The 19838-nt window shown below is 49.6% G+C and overlaps 1 protein-coding gene across 1 annotated transcript in view; it reads right to left on the bottom strand.

Annotated features, from left to right (window-relative positions):
- Positions 1–959: 959 nt before the first annotated feature.
- VPS16 (VPS16 core subunit of CORVET and HOPS complexes) overlaps positions 960–19838 on the bottom strand; it is a 28846-nt gene continuing 9967 nt past the window's right edge. The window contains exons 7-24 of the mRNA XM_063309966.1: positions 19345–19467; positions 18461–18516; positions 18168–18257; positions 17621–17715; positions 17405–17481; positions 16279–16410; positions 15633–15760; positions 13067–13102; positions 12562–12670; positions 11787–11921; positions 10137–10245; positions 9182–9279; positions 7205–7312; positions 6367–6444; positions 4607–4776; positions 3683–3779; positions 2807–2910; positions 960–1975 (exon numbers count right to left, since the gene is read on the bottom strand). Coding sequence (XP_063166036.1) covers positions 1840–1975; positions 2807–2910; positions 3683–3779; positions 4607–4776; positions 6367–6444; positions 7205–7312; positions 9182–9279; positions 10137–10245; positions 11787–11921; positions 12562–12670; positions 13067–13102; positions 15633–15760; positions 16279–16410; positions 17405–17481; positions 17621–17715; positions 18168–18257; positions 18461–18516; positions 19345–19467 — 1881 coding nt within the window. The 3' untranslated portion in view covers positions 960–1839. The remainder of the gene's footprint in view (positions 1976–2806; positions 2911–3682; positions 3780–4606; positions 4777–6366; positions 6445–7204; positions 7313–9181; positions 9280–10136; positions 10246–11786; positions 11922–12561; positions 12671–13066; positions 13103–15632; positions 15761–16278; positions 16411–17404; positions 17482–17620; positions 17716–18167; positions 18258–18460; positions 18517–19344; positions 19468–19838) is intronic.

Consider the following 19838-nt stretch of genomic DNA (forward strand, 5'->3'; position numbering starts at 1 on the left):
AAGTGCCTTGATTGCTGATTGATTTCGTCAGATGTCTGTGTGTTGCAGGATTTGGGGGAGGGGGACAGCGACTATCTGATTTTCTCAGATTTTTCCCCACGCTGCTGGATCGGACAAAGGGGCCTTTCCTTCCAGAATTCTTCCACAGGGATCACCCAGATCAGCCCCACTCCCTCACATTTCCCTGCTAATATTCCCAGCACCTGCATTGCAAACGTGGTGGGCCTCTAAAACAGGAGGGAAGGCCCAGCTCTCCTCAAGCTGTTTCAGTTGGTGGCCCTCCCTGGATCTTGTGGAAGTGAGTTCCACAGCTTCATCGTGCTGCGGGTACAGCAGTTCTTCATATTATGCATTATTGCCACCTTGCCGGGCACAAGAAGAAAAACATTTGTGGAAACAAGCTTCAAAATTGAGACCGCTTATGTGTGCATAAGGACAGCAGATGAAGGGCAGGGACCACAGCCAGGACGATGGCTAAGGATGCTCATAATGCTTCAGCAAAATCTTTGTTCAGTCTCCCCAGCTCTTTGCATTCAGAAATAGTTTAGATGTTTAGATATACATACCCCATGTATGTTTTTGCCAGGTGTACTGTATGTGATTTTTATCCTCTACTTTACTGGTGTTGCTTTTAAAGTATTAACTGCCCAAGTTGTTTAGAGTTGGAGGGCCTCTCAGTTTAACAAATAAATGAACTTCTCCAGAAATCATTGCGTATAAACTGGGATAGGTGACCCCAGGCTGACCTGAGCCCTTTACATACACCAGAGCTATTACGGTACAGCCCCTAGCCAGCTTGGGTTAATTGCAAAAAGTTGAGGAGGGTCAAACCTGGTGGTGCTTGGATGGGAGACCACTAGGAGATCCTGGGATTGGAGGGTGGACTCAGGAGTCAAAAATACATCAAGGAAGCAGCCCATCTCCATTGCCCAGAAAACCGCCCAGCCACACCTACAAAGTCAACACAACATCTGCTCATTTAAAAGGAAACTTTTATAGCTGCCTTTTACTCAAAGCATTGTGAGGACCATTTGGAAATTTGGGGTGTGGGGAGGACAATAACCAAGAATCTCTCCAATGTCAAACCTTTGGGCTCACTTATTTGATGCAGGGGTAAGGCAAATGGCCAGTTTTCAATCCGTGAAATTACCCTGATTGGACTTTATCCCAAATAAAAGGTTTTGGGAGAGAGCGAGATAGAAAAAGGCCCTAAATACCAAGAAAATGGACGTCTTTTTTTAAATTATGTTTCCTTCCATCTGCATTGCAAATTCATACAGAGGAATTAAACAAACAAACCCAAATCAACTGAATTTCTGGGCTGTGATCCAAGATGCCAAGTGCCTCCCAGTTGGGCAACACAGGCCACCAGTTCCCCAGACCCAGTTGCTCTGCTGTCCTAAAAGGACAGGGCACCAAGAAGTGATTCCCTGGAAGATGGGGGAGCCATACTGACCTGTGCTAAGGGAGAATGGGAGAGCAACTGGCAAAGCAGAAGAGCCAAAGAAGTTAGACAATGGGAAAAGTTCTGGGGTTGCTGAGAGAGAAGGGCGAAGGGGATGGGGCATTTCTTCTCATTCACCCCAAACGCAGCCACATTCAGGGCATCCCATCTCAACGGTCAAATCTTCCCTGAGCCCAGCAGGACCCCAGCCCCCTCCTGTTTCTTGGGGAGGCCTCCCTTCCCCAACTTGCTGGCTGGGGAGGATGGGGGTTGCTGTCCAAAACCCCTGGAGTCTGCAAAGCTGCTGCTGGGCCAGAGCTGAGGGCTCCAGCGGGGTCCGTTTTTGCCACTCAGCACTGGCCAGAATGAAGCTGCGGGCTGGAGAAGAGAAGTGTTCATTTCTTTCCGAGCTGAGCCTTCGCCTGGTCGAGCTTGGCCGCGATGATGGCATCGGTGCACTTGGAAAGGACCAGGTTCATCTCCCCCTCGTTCTTTCGTTCAATGGCGGCTTCGGCAGCCTGGTTGAAGTCCCTGCCACCACAGAGGGTGGGGGGGAATACAGGAAAAAAGAGTTGGAGGCCCAAATTAATGGCGCTTTGTAGCTTATGGGGATACTTCTACAGCAGTTTGCCCACTGAAGAGCGCTAAGCGACTAGTCCTCAAGAGGATGTGTGGAGTAAGCTAGCAGGCTAATCCTCCCCCCCACCCCCATGCTTTCTTTACAAGAATTGAGCTTTCCTTCTAAAGTGGCGCCTATCCCGTATTTTAAAGGTGTCTGTAACAAATACAACCAGTGCACCACTGGTTCCAAAGCACCTGTCCCATTTTGGGTCCAAACTCTGCACTTCAGCTGCCACCGTGAAATCACAAATTTGGGTGGGTCCACTGAGGCCATCTAATTCAGTGCTCCTCAACCTTGGCAACTTTAAGATGGGTGGACTTCAGCTCCCAGAATTCCCCAGCCAGCACATGCTGGCTGGGGAATTCTGGGAGCTGAAGTCCACCCATCTTAAAGTTGCCAAGGTTGAGGAGCACTGGCCGAGAAGGGGAAGAACCAAGGACCCTCATGTCCCCTCTTGGCCATCTTCAATCTCTCTTTCCAGGATTTCAATTCCAGTCCATGAGGACTTTGGCTTAAAACCCACCCCATTTGACGACAGGTTCAGACAAGCAGGAGCAGACGCCAAGAAGGGCTTCAAAGATAATCGGGGCCTGACCCCAACGTCTCAGGTCCCACCCTGTCAGCTTTCTTCTCTTCCTCCTCTTGCTGTTGCTGGAGGTTGGTGCCTTAGGAACCTGCCCCCCAGGGAAGAAGAACCTCATGGGGCCGAGATTCCATCAGGGGCCACGCGTGCAACATACCCCACCAGAAGGAAAGCTTTCACTTTCTGCTCAGGGGTCACCCGGGCAGCATATTTCTTGGCCTCGCTCTGATTGCAATACTTCATGCTGATCTCTGCGAAGGGCTACAAGAGAAGAAAAGGGACCACCAGGTGACCACATGCAAAGGGCTGTGCAAATCACAGAAGATCCACCAAGCCGACTCTCGTTTTCTTTCAGGCCTTGGACCCCCTTCGGTTGAAGCTTCTACCAAGGAAAATGGTGAGGAACTTTAAGAGGGAGGGGAGATTATAGGTTTGCTAATATCTGCTGCAGAAGTCGTAATATTTCATAACCTTAGTTTTTTTTTCCCTTTCTTTTTTTTCTTGCTTCTCTTTCTTCTTTTTCCCCCCTTCCTCTTTCTTTAGATTTATCACTGACTTTATGTAAAGTCCTCAATAAATATAAAGAAAATGGCGAGGAACTGAGGTCTGGCCTTGAGAAAGGGCTGCGAGAGGAAACTGTTACTCAGCCCTGGGGAAGAACACGCAAGAGTTTTCGAACTTGGCCTTATTGCCCCTAAAAAGAGGCAGTGAAGATTGTGGACAGGCTTCCAAGATTCAGTCCAGAGACCCTGGAATGGTGTTTCCCCACTATGGACTTCAACTCCCAGAATTCTCATCCATGGCTATGCTGGCTCTGGAATTATGGGATTTCAGGTCCCCACACCTGGAAATGCCCAAGGCTGGGAAACCCTGCTCTACAAAAATCCAGGAGCATTTTATTCCTGGAATCCTGGTGGCGTCTTTTTCTTGATCTGACTTACTTTTCGATAGGGCTATTTTCATGAATGCTGGTAGAGTTCAAGCACGTTGAGTAAGAAAACAGATGCCTTTCCCCCGTCATCTCCCTTCTCACCAAGTAGCTGACAGGTGACTTTTTGGACTTGGAGAACTTCTCTAGGTCTTCCCAGGCCCCCTGCTCTGCCAAGGCGCTGATCTTCAGCCACCAGAACCTGTCAAGATGTCAAGGGAAAAGACCAAGAAACAACATCTGTCTCCAACCTGAGGTTCTCCAGATGTGTTGGAAGACACATCCGGCTTAAGGGAAGCAGACGCAGAATATGTTGGGTATCTCACAGAATAATGGCTGGTCCTCCGGTCCACCTTCAGGCAGGGTTTAAGCCCTCTGGAAGCTCACTGCCCAAGATTAAGCAAACCAGCTCAACTCTGGAATCGGGTGACCAAAATCCAGTTTGTTTAAAGAAAAAAAATGCCGCATTAATTGCAACTGTCTTGGCCCATTTTGTAATAAAATGGAGCAACCTTGTGGGAAGAAGTCCCAGAAGCAAACTTTTTGCATGCCAAGGGGTTTACAACTTTGGTTTACATCCTTTGCACTGAAACCTATTTAATGCACAAGAACAAGCACTCATGTAGTTAAGATGGAAATGCCAGGTCTTTGTAACAAATAACCCAAGAATTCTGAAACTGACCCAGTGGACTGGGCGTGGCTTTCCTACCCCACGTAGCAGAAAGGGGTCTTGCTACTCTACCACATGACAGAACGCGGCCTGGAACCAGCTTACACCTCTGTGTCCGTACGCTACTTCCTGATCAGCAACCTGCAGATTGGCTTACTGTCTCGAGTCACCTGGAGAGAGATTTGCTCTGCCAGCCCTGAGATAGATTTATATATTTATTGCTCTGGGAACGGAAGCAGAACCACAATTCTGACCTGCCGCGCTGCAGACAACAGGCCTGCCCCTTTCAAACCAGCTGAGGGTCAGTCCCTTCGCGCTGTGATTCCCAGACCATGGCACAGCCCAGGGACCATTCTCACCGTTTATCGGGGATCCTGAAGTCACGGTAGAGCTGCTCAGCCTGCTTCTGCTTCCCATCCAGGATAAGGTTGTAGACGGTGTCATGGAGGGAAAGGTCCACGTAGGGCTTGTCGAAGTCGTCCTGAAATCGACGCTGCTGGCGCAGCAGCTTTATCTGGTCTTCGGTGGCCTGGTGAGCAGACAGCGGAGAAGGCCTGGCTTTTCAGACATGGCCAAGGATAGGGAACCAGGGCTCCAGCAGGGTTGGCAACTTGCAGCCCGTCAGTGACAACCTCCCCACCCCCCCGATCCCTGGAACTCAAAAGCACGAGGGTTACCTTTTGGCAAGGCCATTTTCAAAATCCAGAATTAAAGGTCCAAATGGGAATGCTGGAGAACTCTTTTTCCAGCCCCAGTCTTTGCCCAGCAATTTCCCCAAGACAGAAGAATGTCAAGGATGGAATGAGATCCACCTGCCTCGTGGAGTAAGATCTGTAACTCCATTTCATTTGATCTTATTGGTCCAATCTCTTGCCTGCCTCTGATCTCCCTTCCACAACCTCCCTGTAGGGTAGGCTGGGCTAAGAGTGAATTATGGCTCAGTCACCCACGGAGCTTCCGGGGGGAGGGAGGGCTTGGAGTCCCCCAGACCTTGTCCACAACCACTGTGTAATTCTGGCACTCTGTGCTTTTCTTTTATTTATTCGTTTATTCCTCAAATTTATACTACTGCCCATCTCCCCCCAAAGAGGGACTCTTGCTAGGGAACTCAAGGACTCAAGGACTAATGTTGGAAGTGTCATTATCCCATGAATCCCCCCTACCCCCGCATATGGGAGGTTTTGCCACACAGCCCCACAACTTTGTAAGGGGTTCTGGGTAATCCCCAGGCTGTTTCTTTGTTCACATGAAGTGTCCTTTCCCAACCTGACATCTTCTAGATCAGTGTTTTTCAAACTGGGCAACTTTACGATGGGTGGACTTCAACTCCCAGAATTCCCCAGCCAGCATAGCTATGCTGGCTGGGGAATTCTGGGAGTTGAAGTCCACCCATCGTAAAGTTGCCCAGTTTGAAAAAACACTTTTTCTAAATCTGGAATTGCAGCTCCCAGGATTTCCAGCCAACGCCGATGTGGAGGTCCTGCAGCTTCACGTCACCAAAGAACACAGCAGGCTGACTGGAAACCCCTTATAGTTCTTTTGCACAAAACAGAAAAAAAAATGCATTTATGGCTTGTGGCTTTAATGATTAGGAAAAAAAATGGATAATTGAAAAAAAAAATGAACTTTTTTTGTCATCGTAGAGTAAGATAATTTTGCAATCATATTTGCTGTGGAGAAAATGGGAAGCTGCTGCTTTCTATTTCTTTTTATTCTGTAACGTTTATTTTTTCCTTTTCTCTTTTTTTTCTTTGTTCTCTCTATTTGGTATTAGCTGGTGTTAGTTTTTAGGTTCTCTTCAAAACTTTTAATAAAATGTATATATATAAAAAAAAACCAAAGTGCACAGTTGGCTGGAATTAATGGCCAGCTGGGGAAACCTACTTAGATCTAGTGGGGCCTGATCCACCAGCCTCACTCTGGACCCATTTCCAACTGTTCAAGAAAGCACCCCGCAAAAAACCAAGGAAGAAATCGCACAGTGGTGTCCTGTCCTTTCTTTCAGCTGCTCTTCCTCACACACCTGGGGAAGACCCTTCAGCTGCCCACATAAACGTGAGTCTAAAAACTGCTACCCCGGATCAAGATCTCCTTGACCCACGGCGCCTGGTGCCCTCACCTTGGCTGCAAACTCATTCTTGGCTTTGTAGTACTCATCAACCGCGTTCTGCAGGCTGGCCACACGCCCCTCAATCCACTGAGGAAGAAAGTACATCCGGCAGGGTTAATCCAGTCTGGGAGAATCTGCCTGCAGCAGAAAGCACTTAAAAAAAAAAAATCAGAGCAGTAACAAGATACTGGCTCTGTCCTTTCATGAAGCGTTAACTGGTTGCCTGGGTTTAGCTAAGCACCATGTGTGGGCCCAGCCATAGCAGTTTATAAACCGTGGTCACAGCATCGTGTTTAGTCTGAGCCAAATCACTATGACCCACTCAACAAACCAGGCCTTCCTTAAGTCGGAAAAATGCAGCTCTCCACCATATTTTCCAGATCTGAGATGTTGAGATTCAGGGGATAGGCAATCTCTACCTTTCTGCCCCCCTCACAGGCTCATCGTAGGCAACCTGGCTAATTTCCATGCCCCTTCTTGCTTGATTCCTCCCCCACACCCGGAGACAGCAACAAGGAGCTCTGCAAAATTGTCCACCTCCCTTTCGAAACCCTCCTTGCCCCTTTCTTCCAGGCCCACTTTCTGAGATTTCAACCGGCACCTTAAGGACTAGAAGCTTCCAGAGGGCAACGGGGGGGTCATTAAGGAGGGAGGAGAGTGAGCAGTTGTTGGTCTGTCTTCCCTTTTGAAAACAAATGCAAAAGATTCCCAGGTTGTTCAGAGAACGTGCGATGCCGGTGTGAAAATATATTTTCTTGTCGGTCTCCTGGGGGCACCCTCTGGATCTCATTCTGCCAGCCCTAACTCGGCGCCTGCGGCCCCCTTGCCACGTTCCAAGGGCACCCACCTTCTCGCTGACGTAGCTGCTGCGGACGTGGAAGTTCCCAAGTTCCTGGTGGTTGTCGTCTTGGTTGTAAAGCTCTTTGAGGGTGTTCGGTTCCTTATGTTTGCAGAACTGGGGATTGGCAAATCCAGCATTAAGGGTGGTAAATCCAGGGGAAAGCAGTGCCCGCCTCGGGGAGGGGGTGGGAAATTCTATGAGAAACCTCCCCGTAACACAAATAAAGCCAACAGTTCAGGAGGTAATCAATGAGCCTGTTTGGGTGTAGGGCGGACCAGAACTGGGAGACCATGAGTTCTAGTCCTGCCTTCAGCATGGGAGATCCCTGGCTGATTTGGGCCAGCCATTCTCCTCCAGCCCAACCCACCTTGCAGGGTTGTTGTGGGGCAAAAAGGAGGCAGAAGCATGATATATGCCTTGAGTTGTCCACAGTACAGGTAGTCCTTGCTTAACAACCACAACTGAGACCAGCATTTCGGTTGCTAAGCAAAGCGGCCATTATGCGAATCTGATGAGATTTTATGACCTTTTTTGGGGCAGTCATTAAGCGAATCATCGTGGGCATTAAGCGAACCACATAGTCGTTAAGTGAATCATTCAGTTCCCCATTGATTTTGCTTGCCAGAAGCCAGCCGGGAAGATAAAAAATGGCGAACGTGTGACCATGGGATGCTGGGATGCTCATAAATGCAAACCGGTTGCCAAGCGCCCAAATCATGATCATGTGATCATGGGGATGCTACAACAGTCATAGGTGTGAGAACCAGATGTAAGTCAGTTTTTTCAGCACCATCATAAGTCTGAACCGTCACTAAACAAATGGTTGTTAAGTGAGGACTACCTGTAAAGGTGGGGTATAAATCTATTAATAATCATCATTTTTGTGGATACTCATTTTTCTTTTTAAGATCTTTTTAAGATAGAGTTTTATCTCAATTTTATTTATTTTATTTACTTATTCAGTTTGGACGACTCCAGCTGACTCTGGGTAGTTTGTTAAATAAAAGCCTAGAGTTTTGAAAATAAAATGAGGGCACTCCCGGCGTTCTGAACATCATAGTTTCCGTTCTAATTAAAAGTGATGTTCGAACTGAAGACAAAGAGGTCCATGGCATATCGAGACACTGTCTGGCTGCGAAACCAAGATGAGTATTAAGAAGTTCTCGACTCAGAAAATTCAGTTTTGCAGGGAACATGCACAGTGGTCCTAAGTGATCCTCTCTGTGGCCCATTCTCACACTCCATACTGGTCCAAAGGCTAAGCATGTAATATTTCAGCTGCAGAAAACATGCAAATCGTTTGAAATATCTGAAGGTGCTTTCAAGGTGTTAATCCACAGCATTTTCTGGCCACTCTGTCAATTTCCTTCTCCATCAAGAGACAGGGAACACTCTACAGCAGTGTTTCTCAACCTTGGCAAGTTTAAGACGGGTGGACTTCAACTCCCAGAATTCCCCCGCCAGCCATGCATCTTAAAGCAGGCTGGCGGGGGAATTGTGGGAGCTGAAGTCCATGCATCTTAAAGCAGGCTGGCGGGGGAATTGTGGGAGCTGAAGTCCATGCATCTTAAAGCAGGCTGGCGGGGGAATTGTGGGAGCTGAAGTCCATGCATCTTAAAGCAGGCTGGCGGGGGAATTGTGGGAGCTGAAGTCCATGCATCTTAAAGCAGGCTGGCGGGGGAATTCTGGGAGTTGAAGTCCATGCATCTTAAAGCAGGCTGGCGGGGGAATTGTGGGAGCTGAAGTCCATGCATCTTAAAGCAGGCTGGCGGGGGAATTCTGGGAGTTGAAGTCCACCCGTCTTAAACTCGCCAAGGTTGAGAAACACTGCTCTAAAGTTATCAGAGCCCCCCCAACACATTGATTCTTTGGCTGGTTGTGGACCCCACAATCACCCAGGATCGTGCTGCCAACATCTGGAGAGCCATGTATTCCTAAATGTGCAGCCAGGCCAGTGTAAGCAGAGGAGTGCGTGGGCCTCACCTGACGATAGAGGCTCAGAGCAACAGGTTGATTCTGCAGGGCCATGAAGAAATCCCCCCGGCCGAGTTCTTCCTTGAGACACGAGATGACCGTGTAAACTGGGCAGGAGGAAAAGCAGAAATGAGTGGGCAAAGGAAGAAAAAAATTGCCGGCCTGCTCCACCCTCTCGGCTGGGGATGGTCGGGGTTGCAATTTGCAGCCAAGGCAGCAGGTAAATCTGCTCCCGCATTCTTGCTGCAGGATACAAGGAGATGCTAGAAAAATCACTTCTTTTTTCCCTGTGCTTGCCCAGAAATGCTTCAGCATCTCAGCAAAATCCCCAGGCGCTTCAGAGAGACAGGTTGCTAAAATGGATGGACATCCAAGATGCATCTAACAGCTGAGGTCTGGTTTCAAAAAGGGACCATCAGTGGAAATCCACTTTCGACGTGGAGAAGACTCCCCCCCAGGTCAATTCCAGGCAAAAATTCTGCATAGCAGCCCTCAGATTAGCCTTCCCCAACTGATCTCCGAATAGATAGCGGGCCTCTAATGTCTCTCGCAAGACGTTAGAAAGGCGCCTGTTTGGGGAATCAGGAGGAATCTGGTAGCCCCTTTTCGGATTAATACATTTCGTTAAAAGACAGATGTTTGTGAGTTGGAAAGGGGGCCACCAGACTCCTAATTTTTGCCACCAGAGACTAACATGGCTCTTTGTCTACAACAGTGTTTTTCAAACTTGGCAACATGCTGGCTGGGGAATTCTGGGAGCTGAAGTCCACACATCTTAAAGTTGCCAAGTTTGAAAAACACTGGTCTGCAATGTATACAAGAGTGAGGAGGGCAATGCCAGATTAAATTTTTACGAAGAGGGAGAGTCCCTAGTCCTGGCCAAGGCTATGGGCCCACCCCTCACACATTTCCCAGCCCTGCTGGAGGAGCCACACAGAAAAGGAGGGCCCCCCAACCCATTTACCCAGGTCGCTGTCTCCGCTCTCGATGGCTCTGCTCAGCGCCAGGTGGTTCCTTTTCATCTTGAGCAAGAGGGGGACCTGCTTCCCCGGCCGGGGCTCATACTCCAGCAGCTGCAAACAACCAGAGGGTTTCCATCAGGGGAAGGCGGGGAGGGCCCCCCTCTCCTCTGGCATCTGCACCGAGGCCCCGAGCTCAGAGGGTGAACTCCCAGGAAGCACCCCAAGGCCCTGGGATGGAACGTGAGGGCGACCCTGGGGGACAGAGGGAAGGGGAGCAATCGGATAACGGGGGGGGAGCCCACAGCTGCATAACGGGCGGAGGAAGAGGCTCAGAAAGGCTGTAAAAAGAGACGGCGGGAGATTTGTGCTTTCAGACTTGCGAGATGCTGTTAATGTCGCCTCACAATAAAGTAGAATTAGCTCATCTGGTTGTGTTTCCTGTCTGGTCTACCTGGGAGGGCTGACGGGCACCCACCTGCTTTGGGGCACCAGGAAGTGAGAGGAGACGGTTCTCTTGCTAAGTACTTCTATTTGCACTCAGCGATGGGTGTTGTAGTCCAAGACATAGGGAAGGCTCCAGACTGGAGGGGGGGGAGCTTTCTCAGGGGGGGCATGCAATACTATTCAAGTCCAGCGATCAGGCCGTCGCAGCAAAACTTGCTCCGTGCCAAAGCAGCGGGGCAAGAGCGCGTCCCTCTTTTCAGGGGAGGTGGACGGCGGCAAAATTGGAAAAATAAATAGATAAATAAATTCCACCCGCATAACTCGCTGGTGGTGGAATCGCTCCTGCTCCGTTAGTTTGGGATCGTTTTCCTTCTGTTTGCTACTTCAGGATTCCTCAAATGCTCCCGATTTCTGGGCAATGAACTTCAGTGGACCCCAAAAGAAAGGGAAGAATAAATTACATGGATGTAGGTTGCAGGGAGGGAAAAAAAGGAGGCGGGGGGGGTAATATTCAAGTGAACATCCAGCCCCATGCACTGCAAAACCTGAAAAAAAGCCCAGGGCTGGCTGTGCTGGCTGAGGATGATGGGGACTGCTGTCTAGAACAGTGTTTTTCAAGCCTGGCAACTTTAAGATGTGTGGACTCCAACATGGCTGGCTGGGGAATTCTGGGAGTTGGAGTCCACACATCTTAAAGTTGCCAGGCTTGAAAAACACTGGTCCAGCATGCCAACTAGCACAAAGGGGAGTCTTTCAGCTCACTAGCAACGGGCCCTAAAGAATAGTTTCTGCCGAATTATGTCTGGCAGGTTTCTGCAGCGCTCCAATTTAACCTCAGGGGGTTTGTCTCCACCATGATCACATCAGCAGTGGCTTTGTCCGTGCTGGGTGGGCTTGACCCAAGTTGGTCTGCAGAACGTAGATGGAAGCCGAAGCCGTTGGGTGCTTTTCCATGAGGGAGAGAGGAGTCCCTTGCATCTAGAAAGCTAGCATGTCAGGGAAAAGGCCAGGACAGAACCCCTTCCTCTCACCTGCCCATTTTCTATAGAAAAGAAACAGTTCTGGAACGAAAAAGCTTTCGACCCCTAGTAGCCCAGATCAGGGGACCAATATCTGAAAAACTGCAGTTTCCTGCTTCGTGGGTCCTCCTTGCCTGCCAGACACTCCTCTGCATCAGGACCTCTGGACTCCCCCCATTTCCCTCGTACCTTAATAGCCAACTCTGGCCGGTTGCTGTCGTAAGCCTGGCTGGCGATCTCTGAGTACGAAATGCCCACAGTGTCGCCCAGTTTCTGGTTGATGACCTGGGCCAGCTCTTCATCTGATTTGTCTCTCTGTTGTACCTGAGGACAGCGTGGGACATACGTGTGGGCACAAGCACATAATGACAAAGCCGATGCTAAGACATGGCACAGCCGCTTGCCTCGGTACAGGATTCAACGCAGTGCGCTGGGCAACTCGTTAGCACCCCCTAAGGATGCCACTCATTGACGCAGTGTTCTCAAATGATGCTGGCTGGGGAATTCTGGGAGTTGAAGTCCACACATCTTAAAGTTGCCAAGGTTGAGAAACCCTGTTCTAACTGATCCAAGGGGGTGTATATGTGTGAGCAGGTCTTCTCTGCCCTTGCTCCACCACTCAAGGAGGCATCAGGAAAATGCTGTGTAACTTGCATTGGAGAATCCCATTCCCAACTTTTTATTTGTGGCAGCTTCGACACCACAAATTTATTGATTGATTAAATGCAAACAGATGCCGCTTTCACCCCTGTGACTCTGGGGCAGTGCGCGCAATTAAAGACAGATTGTCGAAAGGCTGAGCCAAAGGGTATCCCTGTTAGCCATCCTGTGAATTTCACTGAAGCTGCTTTGGGAGGACGGGGGCTGACGCTTTGAGATGGGTAGGAACCCCTTTGGGCCCACTGGCACCAACTCAGGCACCCGGCAAAGGCTGCAAGGAGAATGCCAGGAATGCCGCTCGTACCTTATAACAGGCCCAGTGGGCCAGGATCCGGCTTATTCCCTGGAACTCAGAGAGACGGACGTACTCACAGATCTTGATGGCGATTGGATAAAGTCTTCTCAGGACCACCCTAAGACGCAAGGGCCAAAGGAACATTTCACACCTCTAGGCTACTCAACCTTTGGATATGCATGGATTTCCAGGGAGCACAGCTCTATCCCCACCTAGAAGCCCAGAGAGCCTCCATCTTCAGGGGCAGGGTATCTTTGGTGACTACCAGTGTTCAGCCTCAGACTCCAGTAGGGGAGGGCTGTCCCTAAACTGATGAGATCAGGCAAGATTTGATGGTTTCCAGATGGAAAAGAGAAAAACAGCCCAAGACATGCAGTAACTGCCCAGAGTCCTTCCTTGTGGAGGAGATGGGTGGTGATAAATTTGATAGATAGATAGATAGATAGATAGATAGATAGATAGATAGATAGATAGATAGATAGATAGATAGATAGATTTATAGGAGGGGGGTTACCTATCCAGCAAAACTTCCTTGGTCAGCTGTTTGTACCTGTAAAGCATCTGTTAAGGAGAAAATATTTTCTAGGTTGGGTTGGTTCAGGTACCCTGAAGGAGGGGAGATGGGAGGCTCGAAAGTTACCCCCCCCCCAGCTATATCCACCCCAAGCGGTCCAGCTCCGTATTGCTTCTATTATAATATGGAAAACCAACGATCTCTCACCAATTAGAAAAGACCTAGGGAAGACTGGTTTTGTACATGGTGACTGCAGCGAGGCTCCTACACGCACAAAGATGGAGAAATCCTGAAACACCCACAATGAAGGAATGGGCTGTAAAGATGATGGAATTTGCAGAAATGGCAAAACTGACCGGTTTGATCAGGGGTAAGACAACAAGGGCTTTTATTAAGTGAAAGGCCAGTTTGCTGTTGTGGTTAAGGCACCAGGCTGGAAACCAGGAGACCCTGAGTTCTAATCCTGCCTTAAGCCAGCTGGGTGACATTGGGCCAGTCACTTTCTCTCAGCCCCAGGAAGGAGGCAATGGCAAACCACTTCTGAGAAACCTTGTAGAGAAAACTGCAGGGACTTGTCCAGGCCGTCTCCGAGAATTGGATGATGGAAGGGATTAAAAAAAAACTTTTATTAAAGACTGGAAACTTTCTATGGACTTTTTGCCAAGAATGGGAAAAAATGATTTGTTGATTCATGGATTTGTTGATTCAAAAGAGTTGGGCATGGGAAGAAGGGAATTATGGTATAATCTTAAGGAGGGAAGTGAGGTGATTTGTTTGTATGTATCTGCTGTAAGACAGATTGGGAGTCACTTATCTTTTCCTTTCTTGTTTATATATCTTTCTTAGCTTCTCGCTTCACTTTCTTCCTTTTTCTTTTCTCTTTTCTTTAATTTCTCTTCTTTACTTTTACTGTACATTATCTTTTACTCTTGTGAAAATTCTTAATAAAAATTATTACGAAAACAACAACCAACCAACCATCTCTCTAACGGGGTGGTGGTGTTCTGTTTATGTTCCTGTGTCCTTCTTCTGAATGTAAATATGCTGGAAATGCTACATTTTGGAAGTCAGGAGCGATAAGGCTCGGATGTTTGGACTGGCAAGTAATCTAGAGAGGCGGCCTATCGTTCTTTGGCTATCAGAGGCCCCAAAGTTGGAATATGGCCTGATGGAGCCACAGCCAAGCTGGAATGAATGACGGGACCAAATCCAGAGGGGCTGAACTGCCCACCTAAGGATGGATCCGAGACAATCAACACCAGCGAGGACTTTGGAGGAGCTAAAAGTGCTGTGTTTCCACCTGGCTGGGAGGGGACTTCACCATCAACCTCCCGATACAAGTCCTGCCTGCTCAACTGGATGTCCAGCTCTTCCCTGCTTCTTCAGTTACTACATTTTCCATTCCCAGCCAACCTGGAGGCTCGCTGGATACAGAGCAGAGGAGTGTCAGACCCTGGTGTCTGTATCTAGGGATCTTTTTCCACCTGTCACTTTCCTTGGGGGTGTCTATGTCTTGTAAGTGGCATGCTTATTGTGTCAGCTTTGCAAAATTCGTTAAGTAAGCTAAAAAAAAAGTAATGGATTTTTTCCTATGATTGAGTCTTGCCTAAAACTGCACCCAGACATTTACAGGGAAGTGAATGTGCATGCTGCAGGTGTCATAGGCTGAGTTGAATATGTTGGGTTAAGGAGCTCACCCAGCCCATAGAGAGGTTTCGGACCAGAGACATGCAGAAAGGGGCACTAGAGCCTAGGGACATCTGTCCCGGAGATCAACTCAACTCAGATCAAACACCTGCTTTTACATGGCAATGCTCTCTACATGGGGCTGCCCTTGAAAAGTATCCCAAAGCTTCGGTTAGTTCAAAATGCGGCAGCCCGCATGGTTTTGTGCAAGCCAAGATTTGCACATGTGTCACCTCTCTTGCGGGAGCTGCATTGCGTGCCAGTTTGCTTCCGGGTCCAATTCAAGGTGCTGATTAACACCTTTAAAGCCCTACATGGCTTGGGGCCAGATTATTTGAAGGGCCACCTGTTCCAAGTTACATCTACCCAACCCACCAGATCGGGGAGGTGGGGTATGTTACGGGTTTGCCCTCCCTTAAGGAGGTCCATCTAGTGGGACCAAGAAGAAGGGCCTTCTCTGTTGTGGCTCCCTCCCTGTGGAACATCATCCCCACAGAGATAAAACTGGCCCCCTTAATACTCTTCCGAAAGGCCCTGAAGGCATGGTTTTGCCAGTGGGCCTGGGGATCCCAGGTGGATGCGGAGCCCATCAAGTGGTTTGTCTGAATTTACTGTTGCCGCCAGGTGGGTGGGGGTGTAGTGGGTTTTGTATTTGGGGTTTTATTTCTGTAAGATGTCTGGAGTCACCTGTGAGTGAGTTTGGTGGCCATACAACATAAATAAATAAATAAATGGCATCTTGGTGGGAAATGGGGACACCGGATCTTACCTGAGTGAGTGGTTGGCAATAAATTGTAAACATCCCCCCTTTGCACCCTGAAACGGGAGGCAGGAAAGCCAAATCCGCTGCCCTTTCAGTTCAGCCATAAGGAAAGGATACTGATCGAAGCTGAGGGGGATCCCAATTTGGTAATCTCGGACGGCGTTAAGCACCCGCAGATCTCGGCATGTTTGAACAAAGTTTTCAGGTGGAAATTTGTCAATGAAGCATTTCCCAAAGGAGGCTGCCTAAGGGTGTGGAAGGAAAGAGTGAATGAAGTTTCTTTTTTTTTCCCTTAAAGGCCAGGATCCTAGTCCTCATGGTGGCAGGGGGAGTTGGAAAGCACCAGAACCGTGTCTGCTGAAGTCTTTTGGGTACATGAAGAGAACTTTTAAAGGCCAGGAATTGGGGAGTTCTAGTTCCCGGTCTGAGAGCAGAGCCCAGTTCTCTTGCCCTACAGCAAAAATGTCTGACTTTGTCCACCCACCCACCCAGTGACAAAGGGTAGGGAGAGGGATTGCCCTGGCAATTTGAACCCAGGACGATCTAGCCCAGTGTTTTTCAAACTTGGCCACTTGAAGATGGGTGGACTTCAACTCCCACGGCTGGCTGGGGAATTCTGGGAGTTGAAGTCCACCCATCTTCAAGTGGCCAAGTTTGAAAAACACGGCCAGCCCAACACGCCCCCTGTTCTGCCACCTGAGTGGAGGGCTGGGTCCTGCTGCAGCACGGGAAGAATCCTGCAGGGATTTCCCTGCTCCCTTACCTGGAGCAGAGCTTTCTGGATATTTGGGGCATGTTCGTAGCTGGCTGCTTTAATACACTGCTCTACCGCCTCTGGAAGCAGTTTCTGCTCCTTGATCTCCCGCAGGTATTCATCAGCCTTCTGGCTCTCTTTCTGATAGGAGAGGAATAAGGAAACCTTCCGGGATCTAAACCAGCTTTTCCCACCCTGGGTCAGACGGCCACACACAAATGCACTCACCCAGACTCCCAGCTGTTCTGGGCCCCAAAGTGCTTCCCTCCCAACATTCAACCAGGTCCTCAACCTGGCAGCCCCACCCTCACTCCCAGCATCCTCTGTCTTTGCTGGGTTCCAAGCTACAACCTTTCCAAAGGACTACAGGTAGTCCTTGACTTATGGCCGTTCATTTAACAATGGTTCAAAGTTACGACGGCCTTGGAAAAAGTGTTTTACGACCATTGCACCACCCCTGTGGTCATGGGATTGCCATTTGGGCACTTGGCAACCAGCTTGCATTTATGATGGGTTGCAGCGTCCTGTGATCACACGATCACGATTTGTGATCTTTTTTGCTGGTTTCTGGCAAAAAACGTCCATTGAGGAAGCTGGATTTGCTTAATGACTGTGGGGATTTGCTTAATGACCCATGATTCCCTTAACAACCATCATAAAAATGGTCGTAAAATCAGGTCCGGTCATGTGGTGACTCAACTTACAACCACGATGACTTATGACAGAAATTCTGGTCCCAATTGTGGTCGTAGGTTGAGGACTCCTTGTATTCTGATTTCTGTGCCCCAGGAGAAGCCTGCTGGGCTCTGGGACTGTACTGGAATTAATGCCATTTGGACTACGAAAAGCAGTCGCCACCAGTTTGGCTGGATGGCCAGGGTGCCATTTTTGAGTTTTAGGCAAATGGTTTCAAATGCTGTCCTGCCCTTTGCAGAGAAATTGGGATAGTTGGGGCAGGGGAGCAGGGGGCTGGACCGATGCTAACATTTCATCCCCAGGATGGTACTGACAAAGGAGACCTTTCTAGCTTTCCTTTCTTCCTCCCACCCTCCTCACCCACTGCAGATTACTTGATTTACGTGTTCATTAATCAGTCGTATTTCTGTGGGCCCCCATCTCACCCATGGCACATCACCTCATATTCCTTCTGAGCTTCGAGCAGCAATGCCCCTGGCGACATGGAGGCAATTTTGAAGATCTCCTCGCTGGCCTCTGCAAGAGAAACAGGGGTGGGCCCGCTGGCTGGGCTGCTCTGCCGCAGCACGCTCTGGAGAGCCTCAGCTCTCACAGTTTAAAGTGGGGGGTGGAGTTTCTAGTCCGGTCTGCTGACAGGCACCCCAGGAAAACCCACCTGGGATCTCATGGAGGAACTCGTGGGTGGAGCGGGAGAAAATGCGCACCCCGTCCAGCTCTGGGACAAGGTACGAATCCTCACTGAGAGGGTATCTACGGGTCAGCATTAAGGAGCCGTGGAGCTGGTCTTTGGAAACCAACAGAGCAGAGGGCCTCTGCTGAGAACAACCAACCCCCCCATTGCCCCCCTCCCCTGTGAGACACCCGTTTCTCGTAAGTTGGAGACCTCTTTCCAGCAGATGGGCAAGCCACATCCAAAGGTAGACTGGCTCAAACCACGGCGGCTCAGTATTCTCCCTGGGCTCTTCTCTGCCACCTCCATAAACTGGAAACCCATTTCTCCAGTGGTTCTGGAGGCTGGGAATGCAAAGAAGCGCCTTTCCAAATAAAGGCCCTAAACCTCACAGGTTCTGCGGTCCTTTTGTGGTTATCGCTCCTTCGTTTGAGGGGAGTCTGTGGATATCACTTGGATGCCCTGCCGTAGACTTTTCTTCTCCCCCACCCACCAAAACAAAAAAACAAACAACCCCAAAGAATAAGGATACTGAATGCTCTGCTGATCACTTCCAGCTACCACAAGGCATCGATCCCAAGCCATCACCACCGCCCGCTGCCGGCTCTGCTGTCGGGCACACCTGTCATGTGAACAATGAGCTATTTAAGAGAAGTAACAGAGACCCGTGAAAGGGTCAAGCTAGGACCCCCTGCACCCTCGCAGCTCTTAGACTTTGGAGCCCCATCCCAGCAGAAACGTAGAGCACGGCATCAGAAGGAGTCTCATAGCACCTTTCTGGACTAATCAATTTTATTAAAAGGCAGAAGGACCCCAGATAATTACCACACCATCTGCTTCGGAGGAGCTCGGAAGTCGCAAGTGAATTCAGCCATTTTTTCCTGCAGGAAAGCAGAAGAACAACATACTGTAACATGGGACCAAGCCAGCTAATCCAAAAACATGGCCCTCTTTTCACTCCAGTTGGGGTACATGCTTAGCTGCCTGAAGGTGGCTGGCTGGGGAATTCTGGGAGTTGACGTCCACACATCTTAAATTTGTCAAGGTTGAGGAACACTCTTGTCGGAGCCTCTAAAGATGGGTGCAGCCCAAGGGTGTTCCTACCAGTTAGTGCTAGGCAGCTCTGGGTCTTTACTTGGGGCTAAGCCTATAGCACAGAAGCTCTGCCAGATGCAAAAGCTGAACTTTCATCAACAACAAAGCTTCTAGTCCTCAAGATTCAAACAGCTGACTTGAGAGAGCATAGGCGATGGCTGCTGGGATCTTGGGAGCCAGAGCAGACAACCAACCACGCTCCTCATCCTCCCGGGGACTAGCAAAAGCAACATCATGCAAAGAAAGACAAGAAGAGCAGGAACAAACCCAGGAGAATTAATGATGATTGATCATCATTGATCCAGGATGCAGAATCCAAGCACACAGGTCTTCCCCGAAAGGCAGCCTTGCACCGTCTGGGCCCCTCCAGGTGCATCAGACCCCAACTACAACTTCCATAATGTTGAGACAGCATGCCTTTGGCTGGGAATGCTGGGAGCTGACATCCCAACATACCTGGCAGGCCCCCAGGTTGGAGGAGGCTGGTTTAGACCGAGGCTTTTTTCCCCTTTGGGGGGAAAGATCCAACTTGCACAAAGCCTTCCCAGGCTTCTTGGAGAAAGGGACGCGGGAAAGATCCGAGGCCCAAAAGGCCCTCGTGAGCTGCATCTCACCTTTAAGTTTGATCTGCCCATCCAGACGTAGCCAGTGTCGGTGAAGAGGGCCAAAAACCGGTAGTTGAATGACACCGCCATCCTGAGGAAGGAGCCCGCGTGCTGACTGAGCCCTGGCAGGGTCTGCGGAAAGGCAGGGAGGAGGGAGACCCACCAGCTGAATTCAAGACCGCGCTGTCCTGCCACGTATTGTCTGATCCCCAGGGCTGAGCAGCAGAACCTGGTTAGGACCCCCACCCCAGCCCCAATAGCAGCTCTCTGGCTGCTCTCGCCTTCAACCTGTTGCTGTAATGGTATGTGGGAAAGACTTTGGGAGACGGGAGGAAGGGATGCTGCCTAGGGAACGGTCAGATAAGAGAGGACACAGGCCACAGCTGCATAACGGGTGGGGCAAGAGGCTCAGCAGGGGCCCTCCCTACATTCTTGGGCTGTAAACGAGACGGGAGGGAAAACTGTATTCTCAGACTTGCAAGATTCTGTCAATGCAGCTTTAC

This window comes from Candoia aspera, chromosome 8, assembly GCF_035149785.1.
Source record: "Candoia aspera isolate rCanAsp1 chromosome 8, rCanAsp1.hap2, whole genome shotgun sequence".
In the NCBI taxonomy this organism is placed as follows: domain Eukaryota; kingdom Metazoa; phylum Chordata; class Lepidosauria; order Squamata; family Boidae; genus Candoia; species Candoia aspera.